The sequence below is a fragment of the Malaclemys terrapin genome, chromosome 15 (genome assembly GCF_027887155.1).
Source record: "Malaclemys terrapin pileata isolate rMalTer1 chromosome 15, rMalTer1.hap1, whole genome shotgun sequence".
NCBI classification, from domain to species: domain Eukaryota; kingdom Metazoa; phylum Chordata; order Testudines; family Emydidae; genus Malaclemys; species Malaclemys terrapin.
Window position 1 is genome coordinate 27,529,555 of NC_071519.1, and position 19,989 is coordinate 27,549,543.

The 19,989-nt window shown below is 48.1% G+C and overlaps 1 protein-coding gene across 1 annotated transcript in view; it reads right to left on the minus strand.

Annotated features, from left to right (window-relative positions):
• Positions 1 to 19,989, minus strand: part of GRIK4 (glutamate ionotropic receptor kainate type subunit 4) — a 315,876-nt gene that overhangs the window by 59,623 nt on the left and 236,264 nt on the right. Inside the window, exon 8 of the mRNA XM_054005285.1 lies at positions 5,539 to 5,700. Within this exon, the coding sequence (XP_053861260.1) occupies positions 5,539 to 5,700 (162 nt within the window). The remainder of the gene's footprint in view (positions 1 to 5,538; positions 5,701 to 19,989) is intronic.

A 19,989-nucleotide genomic window follows, 5' to 3' on the forward strand; every position in this document is an offset into this window, starting at 1 on the left:
CCTCGCCACAGTATGTGAGCACTTTCCAGGAGCGAATCTAGCGATGTGAGTAGCAACCATTATGCGTGATTCGTACTTTTGGGATCTGATTGATCTCATCTGCAATAGTGACGAACCCTGTTGTCGGTACCGCTCTGCGACCAAAGCACTCTCCGACTATGGATTAACTGAGCTTCAAGCCATGCCTGGCGAGTCAGTAAGTATCATTATCTCCACTGTGCAGAAGAGTAAACTGAGGCACAGAAGAGGATGAGTGACTTGCCCAAGGACACACACGCGTTTGCGGCAGAGTTGGGAATAGAACCCAGGCAGCCTGATTCCCAGTCCCCCTGTCTGAACCATCAGATGCCATCCCTCTCTGCCTATCCCTTTGTGTTTGGCGATAAGTCTTCCAACTTTCTCCCTAGATAGTCACATCTGTGCTTAAGAATTCCCCTCCAGGGCTGCATTTTCCAGAGTTGTTAAAGGAGCGAATCTATCCTCCCTCCTCACCCCTATTGACTCAAACCATCTCCTTGCACTCCTAGCTCCATTGCTTGTTACTGCAACTAGGAATTCTCCATCCTCAACTGGCTGGGTGCCTTGGCTCCCGTTCAGCAAAGCACATATGCACATGCTTAACTTCACTGGGACTTACCCGTGTGCTTTGCTGTCTCAGGGTCCTTATCAGTAGCGACAGGTCAAATTCTGACCTGGTGCAAGAAGATGCAGCTCCGCTGACATCGGGAGTTTCTATCCCCTTACCCCAGCTCTGAAAACTGGCCTGTTGTCTCTGCTCGGGTTTTCATTTCCCTTCTCTTTAAGCAGCTAATGATCTCTTATTAGCTACTAAGCGAGAGGCTTGTAGATCTTAGTGAAGCATTTGACATTATTGATTGGAATATTTTACTCTTTAGCCTCAGACAATTTGCTGGTATTTCTGGCGTTACACTTCCCTTTTCAAACATGTCCTTTTTGGTTTGGTTTGCTGCCGGGGGTGACTTCTTCTGCTAAGGGGATCCTCCCCCATCCCCCAAGTCCTACACTTCCCTCTCTCTTGTCTCTACTTACAGCTTTCCTGGGAAGCACCCGATTTCCAATTCTAACGCTGTGTATCAGACCAGCCATTCCCTATCCACATGGGCTCAGAACTACGAGTCTATGCCAGTTTCATGATTTTGAGGGGCCAGAGTCAGGGCTTTTAAACCCTGGGGGACAGCAATACTGCGACATGCACAAAAAGACGTCAGTACCCACCCTCAAACGTCTTCACCAGCTCCCCCCTTTATTTCACAAACGTGCTTTTAAAGCCCACTATGGACTTGCCCTATCCAAAATCATGAACTGTATTCTGCTCGAGTCCTCTCCTCGCTCCCTCTGCTCACCTAGTATCAGAATCCTCTATGCCACTTCCACTTCTTCCTATGCCTGTTGGTGCAAGAGCCTTCTCCTCCACTGCTTCTGCCATCTGGAGCAGTCTTTTCTGTCTTTCTCTCCGGCTCATCAGCTCTCCGGCTCGTTTCTAACCTCAGCCAAACACAATATTGTCTCCCTCGCCTATGCCTCCTAATTGCTATTTCCGTCTGCCATTATTTATTTGTAAACTCCGTTAACTGTATTTAACTCAGTCAAGCAAATTGGGATACAGTTTGCATGGAAGACGCTTGTGCAAAATTAAGATGCATTTCACCATAGCACAGCTGCTAGCCGATCGTTTGGTTCTTCCGACCACCCGGTTTAAAACTCATTCACTTTGGCTTCCCCAATCCCTCTCTCTTCTCCACCCCTTATCAAATCTCCTCCTCCTTTGATAAGAGTCATTTAAAAAAACCCACATGGCTTTTTTTGTTCTGACATTAAAAAAAAACATTAACACGTGTCTCTCGCTTTTGTGCATTCTTGATTTGTGCTGATCGTTGTCATTTTGTGCCACCTCTGTGGTGAACAGTGCCCGCGCAACACCGCATGTGAAAGTGCCAACGGTTTTGATAGTGGTTCCTACTCACATGATTGTGTGGGTGTAGGGGAGTAAAGAGCCTCCCCCCATATCTTGCAGGGACATCACTGCACGGCTGGGAAATCAGGGTAACAGCTCCCCACATAGGGAGGAGGGGGATGGAGTGTGGGTAGAGTTGTGTTCTTCTATGTGTCATCAGCTGCATGAGGAGTGAGTATGGCACACCCTGGGAGCAACTCACTTGCAAAGGGGTATGGAGCACCCAAAGCCATAGCTCCGCCCCCTTCAGTGTACAAGCCAGCTGGGCTAGCGGGGAGCACGCTGCATGTGTCACAAGTTACCCTCCCCCGCCCGGCACAAACAAAGCATTCCAGAATGCGCTATACCTTCCTGATGCAGGATGCCCTCAATTCTGCCCCCTGGCACGGCTCAGCTCCTCGCCAGCCGCAGCACAGCGCTGCGGCTAAAATCCCCAAATCTAGCCCTGTGGGGTACAGCTACAGAGCAGCTGGGAGTGAGCCCCCGAGCCTGGGTAGGCAGTGCTGGCGGTGCTCGAGGTAGCGTACTAAAAATAACAGGGTGGATGGTGCGGCTCCAGCGGAGGCTTGGGATAGCAACCCGAGCACGGACCCAGGAGATTGGGTGGGCCTGAGGGTCAGAGCTGCCACCCGAGCTGTGACGTCCACACTGCTCGTTTTAGCATGCTAGCGTCCGTCTGTCTACTCAGGCTGGGATGCTGGCTTCCGGCTGCAGTGTAGACATATTTACAGAAACACAAAGAGATCCATCATAGTTTAAAGAGAAGATTTTTGTTTTATTTACCAAAATCTCTCACGTCAAGGCCATGTTTAAAGTCAAGCTGCTCTCCGAGGACTATAGACAGGTTTAGGAAGGGTGAAGGGGAGTCATTCTTGAAACATTGTCATCTGTATATTTGCCCCCAAACATAACACAGAGAATTAAAACCATTAAAATCCTGTGAAATAGACTTTACAATCTGGATTTCATTCAATGAAATAAACACTTAATTACAAACATCTGTTTCAGCCTAAATTCTAATTACCTAATCTAGCCATCTGTAATTTTAATGATTTTCTCTGATTTCTTTTCCTTGCAACGTGATTAATGAGAATGGCATTTGAAGAAGTAACTTCCCCCGCCCTTCCTTAGACTCTTACCCATCCCTAGCAAGAAAGCCCAGGGATTTCACAGCTTACACTTTACTGCCTGTTGAGTCCGGATGTTGAACTCCTTTCTTTACACAATCCCAGGAGACCTCAGCTCCCCTACACTACGGGGGGAAATCCCCAAATCCCGATGGAGACTTTCCCAAAAGCAGACCTGTCAGACATTAACTGTTTAAAACGAAAAACACAGAGGCCAATTCATTGTGCCATGATAATGCTCCTAATGGGCAGAAGGGGAGAAAATAAGTGCGGTGCTTCTGACTTATGTCATCCTAACAACTCCTCTGTACCTGCCCTGCTGCCAGATGTCTGGCAGTGTTTAGTTCTTATCCCTGGGAGGCCACATGGCTTGGGAATGAAGAATGATGCTCAGAGACCAGGGTGATGGAGGAACACGCCCACAGGGAGAACCTCTAGGTCACTAAACAGGACAGTTAGGGTGCTCTTGTGGTTAAGACTCTGGACTGACACTTGGCAGACCTGAATTCTCTTCCTGGCTCTGCTACTGGGTCACCCTGTACCTCAGTTTTCCCATCTGTAAAATGGGGATAAAGACACTGACCTCCTTGGCAAAGTGCTTTGAGGTGAGAAGAGCTAGATATTGTTATTTGATCTCTCTGGGTTTCATTTCCCCATCTGCAAAATGGGAACAATAAACCTTCTTTTCTCCCTTCCTTTAGCTCGACTATTTAGATTGCAAGCTCTTTGGGGCAAGGGCTGTCTCTTGCTATGTGTACGTACAGTGCCTGGCACAATGGGGCTCTGCCCTCAGTTGGGGCCTGTATGTGCTACAATAATGAACTTTAATAATAGTGAGGTTGGTAATAGCCAAAAATCATAATAATCTCATAGGTGGTGGAGGGGGATGTGACATAAACTGGTGAGTTTCCCTCCTGTCCCTGCTGGATTGGAGACCACACAGTGATTAACTGACATCAGGGCTAGCTATCTCAGTGGAGAGGATTAGGATCGAATGGGCTAGGGCGACTGATCTTCCTTCCCAGGCCTCACCCAGGTGGCCTCACCAGATCAGGAGTAAGCCCGCCGTGCTACTGAACCAGTTCTGTGCAGGAATCGAGCATCCAGCTATATTAATATGACAGCAATGAGGGCTTTAGACAGAGGCTCCCAATCCTGCACCATTTACCACCCCGAAATACACTGAAAAACGGTTGGGAGTTGGGAGCTTCCTGGCCTTTGCATCTAAAGAGCTTTTCTGCTCATTCAGGGCTAACTGGAGGGAAGAAACCAGGATTATATTTTTCCCCTTCAGAACTTGGGTTTCTAGGGTTTTTTTGTTTGAAAAGCTTTATTTTTAATGCATCTCAACAGCCCCGCAGCTGTCGCCCAAGCAGGCAGCTTCTAGGGAGAGATTGCAGCAAGATTCGGCAAACCAGGCAGTGAGTTAGCTGCAGCCACCTGAGCTCGAGGGGCGGGGAGAGGATGTCAGGGAGGAGCTGGCTAGAACACCAAAGAGCAGCAGCTTGGCAGTAGTCGGGTGTGAACCAGGGCTGGCAGTTTGTGCCAAGCAAATGCAAAGTAGAGAGAACTCCTTGTTTGCTCGCGTAAGGTCAATTTGCAGTGAGATTAGTGGGACTTCCAGGAACGCTGGGGCTGCCTCAGGAAATGGAGGGGATTTTTTATTTCATTTGTCAGCACATACATCGTTTGGTCGCTGGCTTTTTCTCTCCCCTCCCTGATCTGGCAAAACTGTGCCGCAAACTTTCCAAGCTGGTTGAAGCCTTGCGGGGCAGATTTCAGCTGTGATTTCACAGAAATTTGCAGCAGCATCCGGAGACACTGACGTATGCAAGGTAGCACCATCCAGGCCTATCCCAGCCCTTTGGCTTTCAGCTAAGCCCTGTGAGGCTCCTCCCTGAACCTCCTAGATTATCCAGGTTTCGTCTCCCAGCCCTTCTCCTACGGCTCTAATGGCATCTGCCTAACAGAGTTCCTTTAGCACTGGCAAGATTGAAGGGTCTCACCTTGCTACTTTCCAAAGCTGGAGGCTCTCTCATAAGTCACAGCAAGTTACCCCAACGCCACACCTGCCTCCTTTACTCACCTATGACGTCCTCCTGGTTCACATCTGTTTCTTTCTCCTGCCCCTGTGCCCCTGCTCTCCTGCTCTCTACTCTTGTCTCCCCTTCTCCCATCTCAGGGGCACGTACTTTATACAGCCACCGAGAAGCCTCCCTAAAACCCGAGCTTCCTCCTCCCCACTTCTCAACCTTTTAGTACCAGCCTCAGGGCTTCTCCTCAGCTGAGGGGCTCTTTAGCTAGGTTCCATTAGCAGCTCTCCCATTCAGCCTCTCTCACCCCCACAGCCTGTCTCCTTTGCCCCAGCCACTTGCTGCCCCATTACAGGCTTCGACTGCCGTTCCAAGTGCACCGGTGGGGATTATTTTTACTTACGGCCGGCCCAGTAAAGGGAGCGTGATCACAGTTCTCCTGCCACGACAGGTTGAGGCTCTGGACAAATTCTTGGAAGAAAGCATGAGACTGGTTGAAGGTGGAAAATCCCAGGATGTTAACCCGGTCATCCAGAAAGCTGTCCAATTGCTGGAGCGAGAACTCCTAAAGCATCCCAGCAAACAGAAAAGAGCATTAGGAGACAGCGGCAGATACTTAAAGGCTCACAGTATGAATGAAGGGAGGGATGGCTCTCCAAGATGGCTGGGAGGACTTGCAGTTGGGGTTTACTACCTCTAGATTGACAGTTTAAATCCGCCAGGCCCAGGCAACAGGTAACCAAAAGTCAGTGTCATACGATGGCTGTTAATTGGCTGTGACGTGAAGGCGGGTGGATTCCTCTCTCAAGCTCTTAATGGGCACATGAGCTAAGCCCACCCCCACATGTGGCAAGCTGTGCAGAGGCCAAAGGCTCGGTGGGTTTTGGCACCTCCCTTCTCATTCCCTTGCGGTGGGTGCTCCGGAGCGGAGCTGAAGCCCGCTGGTAAGAGGGAAGCTTGTGTTGGTCTGGGGAAGGATGAAGCCACATTCCCAGCAGCAGTGCTTAAGTAAAGCACAGCGATCTCATGCCCGAGAAGCATGGTTAATACAATGTCAAACTGAGTGCCGAAAAAGGAAGTGCCGTGCCCAGCTGGGCCACAGGGGTGCCATTCTGTGTGGCCCCCTCTGGCACAGCAGCATCACCCCTCTGCGCAGTAAGAGAACCAGTGCGATGCGAGGGCTAGTGAGGGAGAGACTGGAGTCTTTCAACTGAATGGGTAAACTGTTAGGACAGTCAGAGAGAAGCCTGATCCAAAGGGGTCGGAGTTCTGTATGCGGCCAAGAGCCCAGCTCAAGGAGGCACTAAGGCTCTTGCAGCAAAGTTTTCTCTCCATGCAAATGTTTCTGTTCCTGTATATTCCTCCCAAGCCCCCGTGGCACCTGCCACCACCCAGGCAGTATCTTTCTGCAGACTAATAAAGACCCTTGGCATCCAGGCCCTTCACTCCGGCACATTTAGTGCTACATCCACTCCAACAATGGCTCCCCTAATTCCGCAAACTGCTTTGATGGAGAGATGCAGTCCTGGACCAGCCCTCCCTGCTAATCTCCTCCATGGCTTGCTTCTTCAAAAGGCCCAAGGGATCGCTGCACTTTTCAGACAGAGAGAGGAACCCAAGCCACAGAACTGCTCCTGTCCCTAGAGAGATCTGTGACCACACTCAGTTTCCAGGCTGCAGCACTCATCTGGGAATCATAGTGTTCCCTGCTATGGCTGAGAGCTCCAGACAGGTACAGTGCAAGGTATACAGTTGTCCATCCAAACCGAGGGAGGATTTCCAGCCCTTCTGGGGTGACAGACTACGGCGGCCCTTGTCTAGATGGAACTTATGCTATTTCATTACCTCCTGTTTCTAGCTTCTGCAATAACCATTAACTGGGCTCCGGCCCGGGGTGCAGATACTGCTGAGTTGATCCCCACGGACCATTGCTGCCACTTTCCAGATAGGCAATTTCAGGGGTTTGCTCGATGTTATAAATGGGACTTTCATTTAAACATAAAACCAGTTTAACCAGTCCCACTGCACAGGGCCAGCCTGGATTGTCTCCACCTGCGAGTCAGAGGGAATTTGCTCGAAGCCCTACTTCTTCAGGCACACGGGAATCAGTTGGGGGGGAGGCTGCGACCCAAGGCCCTTGGCCCTTGTGATACGGGGGAGAGGGTAAGATGGGAGCAGGGCAGGTGGTCTTGCGATTAGAGCCAGAGACTGGGAGTCAGAAAGCCTCTGATCTATTCCTAGCTCTGCTACTGACTTGCTGAATTAGCTTAGTCAAGTCACTTTACCTCACTCTGTGCCTCAGTTTGCCCATCTGTAAAGGGGAAAATACCACCTCCTTCACCGAGCTTGTGACACTTCATTGATGAGAGCCCACTGAGATCCTCAGACGGAAGTTACTAGAGAACTTTTTTACTTAGATTATAAGCTCTTTAGGGGCAAGGAACATCTTTTTGTTCTGTTTGTACAGTGCCTAGCACCCTGGTCCATGGCTGGGGTGCTTAGATGCTCCAGCTAGACTAACAACACATAAAAATAAAGGCAAAGCAGTAGAGCTTTATTCCATTGATATCCACAGTGAAAGCAGTGGTACCAGAAAAACCTGGGGGAGTTCTTAGTTCTCCTTGGGGGATACAGGTGCCTTCTTTCTTTCTTTTTGCTAATTGCTAAAAGGTAGATAGAAGGCAGTGGTTACAGGTTTGGAAGCTGCCAGATACCCTTTCCCTCCCATCACTAATATGAATTCCCTCTTGCTTTGTGGAACAGGAGTTTTCAGCCAGTCCTGCCCTTTGTGTGCGTGTGCGCATGGGAACAGTATGTCATTGAGTCAAAGATGTGGAATTACAAGGCTCCTCCAGCGCGGTGAACTCCTAGGAGGATGAGATTCGACACAGGATTAAGTGTCTTTTGGACTCAAATGCATGAACGTTAGGTAACATGAAATTGCCTGTGAACTATTGATGCATTTGACTGATATTATCCTCCTGCCTCCCTGACAGGTTATCCATTTACTCACTGCACCCGTCAACCTGCAGAACAAGGGCAGATGGCTAATGAGAGTCAGGGCCTGAGGAGATTCTGTATGCAGACGGTGTGGCGAGCAGCATGCCGCCACCAGAAAACGACACCCTCCCCACAGCTGGAACCATGGGCAGGAAGGCAAAATGTTTGGGGCACAATGGACCCAATCCTGAGAGGTGCCCTTAACGCTTGCTGGCTTTGTTGTGTTGGTGGGGAAACTGAGGCATATATTCGCAGTGCCGGCAGATCTCCAACTGAAGCCAACGGGAGCTACAGGTGCTCAGGACTCATGAAAATCAGCCCTTTAAGGTGTCTTGGGATGGACCTACCAAAAATGGAGGCATCCAAAAATCAGTGGATTTTTAAAAAAAAAACAACTGGCCTCTCTGACATTGATTTGAGGGCGTTCAGCACCTTGCAGAACTGGTCCCCTAGTACCCAGCTTTTATCTAGCACTTTTCATCTGTAGATCCCAACCCACTCTGTAAAGGATGTCAGCCTCATTATCCCCCTTTTACAGACAGGGAAACTGAGGTACACAAAGGTTATGTGACTTGTCCAAAGTCACCCAGTGGCAGAGAATTGAAGCCAGATCCCCTGAACACCAAATCAGCGCTCTATCCACTAGGCCCCACTGCCTTCTTTGCTGACTAGCCCGTAGGCGCCTGCTGACAAAACAGAGAGACAAATTCGCTCCAATTAATGTTAACCAAAGACTTTTCCAGCTCAAATTATGTTGACACTTTTCACTACATAGCTCTCTCTCTTTTTCTAGGCTAACCTCCAGCTGTTAAAAAACAAGTCTCTGTTTATCCATCATATTCAGAAGGCACCCATCACCATGGCATCTGGGCACCGAATGGCCTGTACATATGCAGATGCCCACCCAGCCACCCTGCCTCCCCCTGGCCGCACCTCCAACCCCAGCCACCTCTCAGAAAGGTTTTTCTGCAGCTGTTCTCATGAAAATTCTATGCACCCAGGTCACAAATAAGTAAATGAACGGAGAGTTGACTCGAGAATAAGATGTGGATTAAACAGTCCCTGGAGGAGATGCTTCATTTGGAATGGGATAAGAGGGATTTGGTGAAGCCAAGGGAGCAATGGAGGGCATAGAGGTGACTGCGCCTGACTGATTTAAAAGCCGTCTGTTCAGCCTCCGTCCCTTATTTATTTTTTTCTTACATGGCCACTGACGCCGCTTGACATTTTCAGATCCACGTTTTCCAAACACAGACTCATTTGCAATTCAACACCTGTACTGCCCAGCTGATTTCCCGAGCTTGAAGACCCATCGCTCAGCTCCGCTCTAGCTACCGCCAGCCAAAGGGAAGGGGGGGGGGTTTCAATGCCTAGCTGCGTCTGGAGTGGTTCAGCACTGTTGCTTTCTGCGCGCCGGTGCAAGGCAAATGGGAGTACGGGGGAGGCTGCTCTAGAGACTGGGATGGCTAGGTTCTTATATGGCCCCTTTCACCACAGCACCTCATGTGCCTGAATGGATTTAGCCTCACGAGAGGTAGGGAATTATTATCCCCATTTTAGAAATGAAGACCTCAGAGCTTAAATGGTTTGCCAAAGGACATGTAGGGAGGCTGGAGAAGAGCACAGACCCTCAGCACAGGTGGACGTGGGTTCCAGGATTCGAACCCATGTCCACCAACAACCCTTTAGATCTACCTCAACTTGCTACATAGAGGTAAAAGGTGTTAACACTACAGAAGGCGTCTACACTACAGAAAATGTCAAAGTTAGGTCAGGGTTAGCTAACCCTGATATCACCTCAACCACTTCTCTTATCTATGGTGCTCCTATTACAATAATACCTGAGCACCTCATAAACTTTACTGCATTTAGCCTCACAAAATCTCTAGGAGATAGGGCCACGCTGCTATTCTTGTTGTACATATGGGAAACTGAGGCACTGAGAGGCAAAGTGACTTGCCCACAGCCACCCAGGAAGTTTGTGGCAGAGCACGGAATTGAAGCTGGGTCTTGCAGGTCCCAGCCTAGCACCCTAACCGCTGGACCATCCTTCCTCTCTTTGGGCTTCCCAATCCCTGTTTGACCACTGCTGAGCCATTTGAAGCCCAGGGCTAACACATCTGTGTCAGTGGTATTAGTATAATATGAGGTTACATACTACGCTATCGTCATACATCATGTTCTACATTTTGAGTAGGCCAAATCAATGCCTGGGATCAGAACTCCAAACCCTCATGGAAAGTTTGGATCAGAAATTTGGGCCCACCTCTCTGTAGGATGCAGCCACTTTCTTGGGGGTACAGGGGGGATGCAATTCACTCCCAGCACTTCTCTGCTTCTTAGCTGCGAATCGGAAGGATCCTTGAGGTGCACAGGATGCTACTGGTTTGCTGGCACAACCTGCCTTCCCTTTCCTCCTCTCTTTTAGTCACTGGTGCCTTTGTTCTCTCCTGTCTGTGCTGAGGGCCTGTGCTTTTGCAGGCTGGAAGATTGCATGTCATGTAATAGCTCCCAAGAGCAAGGAGCTGCTGAGAGACTAATTCATACCTGTCAGCAAATTCTATTTAGTGGGATACTCCAAGCCCTTAAACCTGCCAATCCAGCCTTCCCAGCCTCCTTTTCTGTGCTGCCTCTCATTGATTGATCACCTTGGCCAGAGACAGGTCATTTGTCCTTCACAGCAAAATCTGCACTCCCAGTACCGCTCTCGGGACAAGAACTCACACACCAACGCTTTCATAACCATGTGCACTCAGACAAGAGATGCCTTTGGTCATCTGGCTACCAGATGAACCCATAAGCAGGTGCAAATGACAGGCAGGTAAATACACTCATGCAAGTTACTCATGGGCCCACACACTGACCAGGACATAAACAATATAACCTTTCACAGATTGGTTTCTCCCAGGAATAAAATAAAATAAAAAAAACCTTGTACTTTGTGTTTCCATTGTACCTCTCCTGCACTGAGCCTCAAAGCAATCCTAAGATGTGGCTAATTATCAATGTGAGCCTTATCTTACTCGGGGGGGAAACTGAGGCACAGAGCCAGCAAGGCCAAAAATGTCAAGTGTCCACTCATTTTTAGGCACTCGATTCAAGACTCCTTGAATCAGACTTTCAAAGGTGTTGAGCATCCACAATGGCCGCTAACGACACAGACTGGGAAAGAGGGAAGGGTGCTGGAGGTCAGAAAATCAGGCCCGGAATGTCTGAAGCTAGGCACCCAAAATTGATGGAACCTTCTGAAAATTGAGGCCTTACGAGTAAATTGCTCAGTGCATCTGTAGCAAAGTCAGGGACTAGAACTCAGAACTCCTGATTTCCAGTCCATGGCTTTACCCATAAAACGTGTACAGTTAAATAATGACACTTAGCAATTATATGGCACGCTCTATTTTCAAAGCGCTAGGCACCCATTCACTAATAGAATAGAAAGGGGTTCCCAGGGAGACAGCACTGCAGGAATTATTACAGGCTGAAGTCACGCCTGGGTTTCTGTTCTTCATGCAGTGCTTGGCCTGCATTCTCAAACCTAACCCTTTAGCTCATCCGGAGAAGCTGTCTAATAAAAACAGCACTGCCAGCCTCTGTACGTCACATTTTCAGCGTGGGGAGCTTCAATTTGGTGGCTGTGAATGATGAACTGGAGATTTACGGAACACATTCTCCAGTCTGTGGGACTATAAACCCATCACCAGGTTTCACCATCTTGCTCCACACAAGTCTCTGACTCACATACAATGATTAAGGGCCTGATCTGAACTGGGGCTAAGCACTCACGATCCTCACTGATTTCAGCCCATGCTGGGGATGTGGCCGCTGTACTACTTGGATTGGCGCCTTTTTTAAAACTCTGCTCCCACCTTGCTAGGTCTGTCCATTCTCTTTCTAGAATAAAAGAGCGTCAATGTACTGCCCTCACATTGTCTCTTTCAGCGTAGCCTCTCAAAGCACGTTGTTAATTTGCTAAGCTCCGCACTCGCCCCTAACGGGTAGCGGTGGTATTATGACCGCTTTACAGATGAGGAAATCGAGGCACAGAGTTGCTAAGGAGCCGATCCTGCTTCAGTTGAAATAATGGAAAAACTCCCGTTGACTTCAGTGGCGGCAGGAATGCGGCCTAAGATCATAATCCATTGCTGTTCAGCAATGCTCTTAAAGCAGGTACTTAGCCTAAAGTGTGATGGCCAGGGCTTGCACTGGGGGCCTCCAGAGATAAAAGCGTAAGCTAAGGAGCCCGGCTCTATAGCTGGGCAGCGTAACAATCCATATTCTCTGCGGCACGGCAAAGAGGGGGAACTCTAACACACACTCAAAAGTGGACCACACAAACAAATACTTAAATCCCACTAAAATCAATGAGACTCAATTAATAACACTAGTCACTGCGATGCCAAGGACCCGTTGACAATCACAGCTTGTACTCATGGGTCTTCGCATGGCTCCAGAGAGCAATTTGGGAAGAACAATATTTATTGCACTGACCACAGAGCCATTTCCCTGCTTGATTTAAGTGAGCTGCACTTTGTTTCTATGCCTGGTGGTCTGCTGCCAGCTGCCCAAGGGGTTCTTAAAGACATGGACACCTACCCTTATGGCGTGATGCCATGCCATGTGATCAGACTCGAAGGTCAACTCAGAAATATTTGTCTTGTGCAGATTTTGTTTCAGAGCATCTCTGAAAAGTTCCATCTGCCCTCCATGCTTACAGTTGCCAGAGCTTAATTTTGAATATAGAATTTATTTTTCTAGATGAGTCTCAGGCATATGAATGACATTACCCGTCCCTCTCAGTTGGACACAAATCAACTGAGCCTCAATTCCAACTGAACCAGCTTTTGCCAAGACTTCTATGTTGGACACCCGCTCCTTCCATTTGATACCCAGCAGTTGTCATAGGGGTCTCTAATGGAAACTGTCAAGCTTTTTAATGTGCCATTGATAAATGGTCCATCTTTCACATCCGTAGAGCAATGTTGTGAGGACAACAGCATTATACCCTTGGATTTTTGTCTGTAGACATATTCTGTGTTGCTTCCAGATCATGTGCGGTGCTGGCTTTCTGAATTCACGCATCCACTTCATGACTTGTTTGTCGCTTCATTATTTAACATGCTGCAGAGGTAAGTGAACGGTTTAATGGCTTTAAGCATGGTATCTTCCAAGCGTGTTGCTGGATCTTCGTAAAGTTGCTGAAGAACTGGATGATACATAGCCTCAATTTTCATTCAGCTGATGAGCCTCCATAGCAAAGCGACAGGTTTCAGAGTAGCAGCCGTGTTAGCGGTTTGTGAAATCTTGTAGTGCTGTTTCAGAGTGTTCCACGAGGCACAGTCATGGGTGGAGAGCAGTTCCTGGATCTACACTTCAATCACCTTGCTCTTCGCATGTAGTTTAGAGAGATTAAAGAGCTAGACAGTACAAAAGCGTAGAAAGATGCCATTTGAAGAACCATGGAGGGCTTCCTCTAGCATCGCAGTGAAGAATAAACCCAAAAGGCTAAGACCGAGGAGAATCCTTGCTTCGCCCCAAACCTGATTGGAAATGGGTCTGTTCAATCACCAGTGAGACTTAAACACGTGCGTAAATGCTTTACTGAATCGGAGCCTAAGGTCCAGAGCCTCAATGGGATTTAGGCTCCTACCTTCCATAGAAATCAGTGGAAGGTAGGAGCCTAAATACCTTTGGGGTTCTGGCCCTCAATGACTTGTGCATGTTCCCAACGGCAGAGCCAAGGATGGAGCAAGAGAGTCAATTTCAGGTCTTCTCTAGCCACTACACACACTGCCTCAGTGTAACACGGATCAAGGTTGATCACGGTCTTGGGATTTTTCTTCGACCAATTCCTGTATAAGCTATGCATCCCCTCCTCGCCACAAGTTCCACATACAATGGGTTATCACTAACAGTGAGAGGGAGCGGTGAGCAGTGCTTAGGTGGGCTGACCAGGAGTCAGGACACCTGGGTTCTGTTCCCAGCCTGGGCTGCGTGACCTTGATCAAATCACCTCTACTCTCTCTGTTGCCCAATTTCACCTAGCTCACAGGGGAGTCAAGAAACTTAATTAATATTTACAAAGAGATCCAAGAGCCTTGGTCGAAAGGCATTAGGCAAGAGTATTATTGCTATTGTAATAACCCGATGATAGGTACACGTATTTGAAACTCAAGGCTCAGAAGCCTTGGGATTTATCTGCATTGTCACACTGCTGATCTCACATCAGTGATTGGCTTCTGGTAATTGCTTATCTCTTAATGTCGAGAAGGACAATTTGCTATTGTTAGTTTCTCTGTGTCAGCTATTGAGTGCCTTCCACTTCTATCAATTTGGCTGGCAATATTGTTCTGCGTCCCCTTTGCGTGCACAGAATCTCGCTCCTTTGCGAGATTCTTATCATGCTTTTAATAAACCAGGTCACCCAAGGAAGCAAAGCAACGGGGTCGCCTCCCACTCTGGGAAGAATTGCCAGGCTTTGCTCTTTTTGACCGCAGTGACACTGAGACCTTGACACACGCGGGTATCTTCCCCTATTGATTACTGTAAGGGCTTCACTGGATTTCCAGATTTGCTGATTAGTAGCCTCCAAATGGTCCTCAAATGCTGCTGCTGCCTGGGTCTGAGATTAGATTACCAAGTTCACGGCCTTGAAAAACGTGTCCCCCATGAAATCTGCTCTTTTGTGTGCTTTTACCATATACTATACAGATTTCACGGGGGAGACCAGCGTTTCTCACACTGGGGGTCCTGACCCATAAGGGAGTTGCAGGGAGGGTCACAAGGCTATTTTAGGGGGGTCACGGTATTGCCACCCTTACTTCTGCACTGCTGCTTGCAGAGCTGGGTGGCTGGAGAGTGGCGGCTCCTGACTGAGGGCCCAGCTCTGCAAGCAGCAGCGTAGAAGTAAGGGTGACAATACCATACCAGGCCATCCTTACTTCAACGCTGCTGCTGGCAGCGGCTCTGCCTTCAGCACTGGGCTCCCGGACAGCAGCCGCTGCTCCCCCGCTGCCCAGCTCTGAAGGCAGTGCCGCCGTGAGCAGCAGCACAGAAGTAAGGGTAGCAGCACCGTAACCACCACCCCCACCCCAACTTCTTTTTGGATCAGGACCCCTACAATTAGAACACCATGACATTTGAGATTTAAATAGCTGAAATCATGAAATTTACTATTTTTAAAATCCTAGACTGTGAAATTGACCAATATGGAGCATGAATTTGGTAGGGCCCTAATTATGGGACAGATCCCCAAAAGGCATAAATTAGCCAAATTCCAATGCCTTCAGTGGAACCTCTCTGATTTACCCCAGCTGCGGATCTGGCTCATTGACTTCAGTGGCACTAGGCTGATTTCCTCCAGCTGGGGATTTGCCCTGTGGGGCTAGAACATATTGGCCTCTTTCTTTTGTCTTTCTGTTTGTGTATGAGGGGGAAGGAGTGGGGGGGCTGGAAGGGTTTTTAATAATGGCTCAGATCCTGAATTCCTTACTCCATCTTCACTGAGGCAAAACTCCCATTGATCTCAATAGCAGTTTTGCCCAAGTAAAACCCGAGTAAGGACCTCGGGGATTTGGTCTAACAATTTATACTTTGAAGTTACATAGCAGTTTTTATGCAAGGATCTGAAGGTACTTTACCAACAGGGGACCAGATCCTCAGCTAGTGTAAACTGGAATACCTCTATTGACTTCAATGATGATTTACACCAGCTAAAGTTAATGAAGTGGGGAAATTTCCATGATTAGTATTCCCATTTTAGTGCAAGGGGATGGGCTTGATTACTTCTTGAGGTCCCTTCCAGCCCTATGTTTCTGTGATTCTATGCCCCTCTGTAGCAGGGCGTGCTCACCACGGTGACACCTCCTGCTGGTTGCTCTGGGAATTAGCTCTGTCCAGCTCTGGAGCGGCCTCTGAGGTGGTGTCTCACCCGTTGTCTGCTCTGCTGTTTGTCTCCACCACCGGGAAACGTGTCACTCTCTGGACCACAGTGTCCTCTTCAAGACACTGCCCACTACTCCATTCTCACCCCCCTTCCGGGGCGGGGGAGGTAACGGCAGTCCTTCAGCTTTCCCCTGACTCAATGGCCAACCACAACCCAAAGTCTAGCCCCGCACCTCAGGGGCAAGTTGCAGTCTGTATCAGCCACGCTTCTCTGCACCCAGGTGCAGTGTCAGGGGGGACGGGGACCCAGGCCTGCCCGCTACTCTGGGTCCCTACCCAGGGACCTTCTAGCGGCAGCCTCTCTCTGCCCTCCTTCTCTCCCCTTGTCTGTCTATCTTCCCTGGGCCACTTCCCCTTTGGCCCTTGTACCTTCTTGACCCTTTTTAGCAGGGGCCGCAGCCTGGCAGGTAACGGGCCAGAGCTCTCCTCTGCTCCCCCGAGCCTGCCCAGCATTGCTTTGTCCAAGGTGCTACCTCAACTCAGGAGTCAGTCCTCCTCCCTTGCTAGTTAGGGAAAGACTGCCCTCTCTTCTTTGCTGCAGCCTTTATATAGGGCTCAGCCTGACCCTGATTGGCTGCCTCTTTCTTGGCCCTGATTGGCTCCCCACAGGCTCTTGCTGATTGGCTGCAGGTCTGCGCAGCTTCTCCAGCCTGTTCCAGCCCTTTTTCTCATGGAGTGGGGCAGTCGCCCCACTACACCTCACTCCACAATCTATGAAAATGAACAAATGGACACACCGGACATCAATGTAATTACACCGGCCTTTTGTGTGTGGCTACGGGTTGATTTTATGAATGGGACACTTGAATTTTGCACAGCTTTTGTCTCTTAAGATAGTCAGGTCCTCCTAAATCTGGGGTGCCCTTCCCAATGAAAGCATGTTAGTCTTCTCCTATGTTAGGTGTAACACCAGGAGAAGACCTGCCTTTGGAATCTGATGCTCTCCCCTCTGTGGATTTTGTTGCCTTCAGGGTCCATAAATGCTGAACTGCTGAGCTTGTTAATCATTTCTAAGTTGCTCTAAAAACATATTTATTTGGTCACTAAAGTGTACAGGATTATGCTAAATGCATTATGGCTTTTTTGAATGGCTCAGTTCGCTTACAATATATTGACTCAGTCAATAATGGTATAATAAACCACAAGTAAAAAATCAATTTTCCTGGCAGAAGAAAGTCATTTGAATGACGAATTTTTGCTTTTTTTTTTCTGTGGGTTCATTCAGACATATTGGGTCATTTGAGCATTCTGGGAATTGTAGTCTGAATGACCTTCAAAAGTAGGATTTCTTGGGGTCATTACCTTTATTGATAGGTGGAGCTCAAAAGTTCCAGAATTTCTAAGCAGAACAGCATCCAAAACTTCCAATCCTTCTCCCAAATTCATCCAAACACTCCAGACCCCTTGAGACCAAAAGCAAGTCCCTGGTGCAACTCCACTGAATGTAATGGAGTTGCACCTGGGATGAATTAGGTCCTTTTGTGTCTGTAGAACTGGGACTGGAAATAGGAGAAGAGGGACTGAGGTTTTTCAAAGTCATTAAGGGATTTAGACACCCCCCATTAAAATGAATGGGAGTGGTGTGTCTAAATCTCTGAATCAGCCTGGAAATTCCCAACCAGGATCTTTCCATCAGGCCCCAAGTTTGGAGAGAAGTCTCTCACTCCGACAGCACTCCAACATTTCTCCTTTGGACGGGGAATGGGAAGTCGTGAGGCCACTGCCAAATTAAACATATTGGGGGAAACAAGTTAAATACGTCTCAAACCTCACCAAAGTTAAGATCAGATTTATTGTACCAGCAAGGGGTACAGAGAGCTTCCTCCACAGGCCAACTCTCCTATAATTGCCCACGAGAAGTTTTCTTACACTCTCCTTGGAGACTGGATTGGAGGCACCAATGGTGTGGTTGTATATGGCAATCCTCATGTTCCGATGAATTCTAAGTGATGCTTTGGGCCACTTGTATTTTAACTGAGTTGTCATTCTTAATCCCAATGGGCGAAATTCACCCAGGGCAGAGTGCCTACCCAAGACCCTCCACGCCATTTACACCCCTAACATAGGGAAAAGTTTAAATAGTATAAAGGGCCTTGTCTGGACCCTTTGCACCAGAATGAACTCCACCCAAAGACACAAATTAGAGATTGCCTCTGCAAAATTCAAATTTGGAAGGATGTTTATATCAGTTTGGTTCAGGCCCATCATCTTTTTTATTATTTGTATCACAGTAGAGCTAAGTTGCCCCAGCTAAGATCTGGGCCCCATGATGCAAGGCACCAGACAAATGCGTAGTAAGATTCATCCGAAGGAGTTTACAGCCTAAATAGACATGACAGACAAAGAGTGGGAGGGGAAACAGAGGCAGTGAGAGGTGAAATAACTTGCCCAACATCACATAGCATGTCAGTGGCAGAATCAGGAATAAAAATCTAGTCTCTTCACTCCCAGGCCAGTACCCTAATTCACTATACCACTTTATGAGCCTTCAGGAGGCAGGCATGAGATAAACATAAGTGGAGGTAAAGTGATTTACAAACTAAAGCTGACATGTTTTGAAGCTGTCTAGGGGATTTAGACACTAGATTCCCATTAATTTCTAACTGGGCATCCAAACCAATTAGGCAGCTTTGAAAATCTCACCCTTTATATAGAAGAATCTTTTCCCTTCACTGAACCCCCCCGCTCCCCCCACAGATTTACGCCAGCTCTGACAATGGAACAAAGCAGCAGTTATCAGGGCACAGCAACACGACACAATACTGTCAGAGAACAAAACAACATACAAAGAATATACTGTCTGACTCCAGGCGCTACTAAAATTCTTTCACACCTTCCCTCTTGTACTAGTAATTTTAATAGTTTCAATTATTTCCATCTAATCTCCCTGATAAATGTTTTGAAATTTAAATCCAGCCTCAGGTCCATCTATTTTTTTTTTAAAGGCCAAAACAACAACAACAAGCTACATGGAATTAATGAGCTACAAGGAATTAATTCCATCACAGGGTTTTGGAGACATCCAAAGCCTCTCGTGATCTGCTCTGGTAGTTTCAAATATTTCTAGGGCTAGGACATGCAATTATTTCCTTGCAATTCACAGTAGCTTATCTGCAATGCTCTCGCTACGCATCGTCCTTATTATTATTATAAATCAAATGCCAACATGTCTGCATTCCCTCCCCCCCAATGGTTATCAAGTCAAGTTTCTCTGCCAAACAAATTTTTTTAATTAGGAGTTTTAGTCGCTATGGACTAGACTGGGACTTGGCCAGAATATCCACAGAAGCACTCAGGAAGGAATAAGGCCCCCCTCCCCTATATGTCCCTGCAAGACGTACAGGGGTCTGGATGCACACAGAGAAATAGGTGCTATGTGCTTGCTTACTTTCTGCTCCTGGAACACATGGGTGGGGAGTGACAGGGGGAAAGGAGTGGAATTTTATCCCCAGGCAGCCAGGTAAGAGAATGGCGTCAGCACCTGCTATTGGGTCAACAGCAACTAGCTACAAGAGGGAAGCCAAAGGGGGTGTGTGTGTGTCTGAGATGCCGTTGCTGTTGGGACCACTCCCAGGACTATGTGAAGCTGCCATAGATTCCAGCACAGGGCTCTGGCTCTACTCCCTGTTTTTTCTCCTTTTTTACATTTACACGGTCACTTTTCATCCCGGAAGAAATCAAAGGGCTTGGCAAATTTGTACATACGCACAGAGCACCACTGAAATGCAGCCACCTCTGGGTGGATAGTGAAAATCCTAGCGGTGTATAACACCTCATAAGCTAGTGAAGGGAGGGGGCAATCTGGACAAGGCTACTGGAGAGGACTTCTACTTACAAAAAAGAGTGCTTCCTGAGAGCCTTAATGTTCATGGTCCAGTCCAGATGACGATTTTTAAGCCCCCACCTCCCTTTG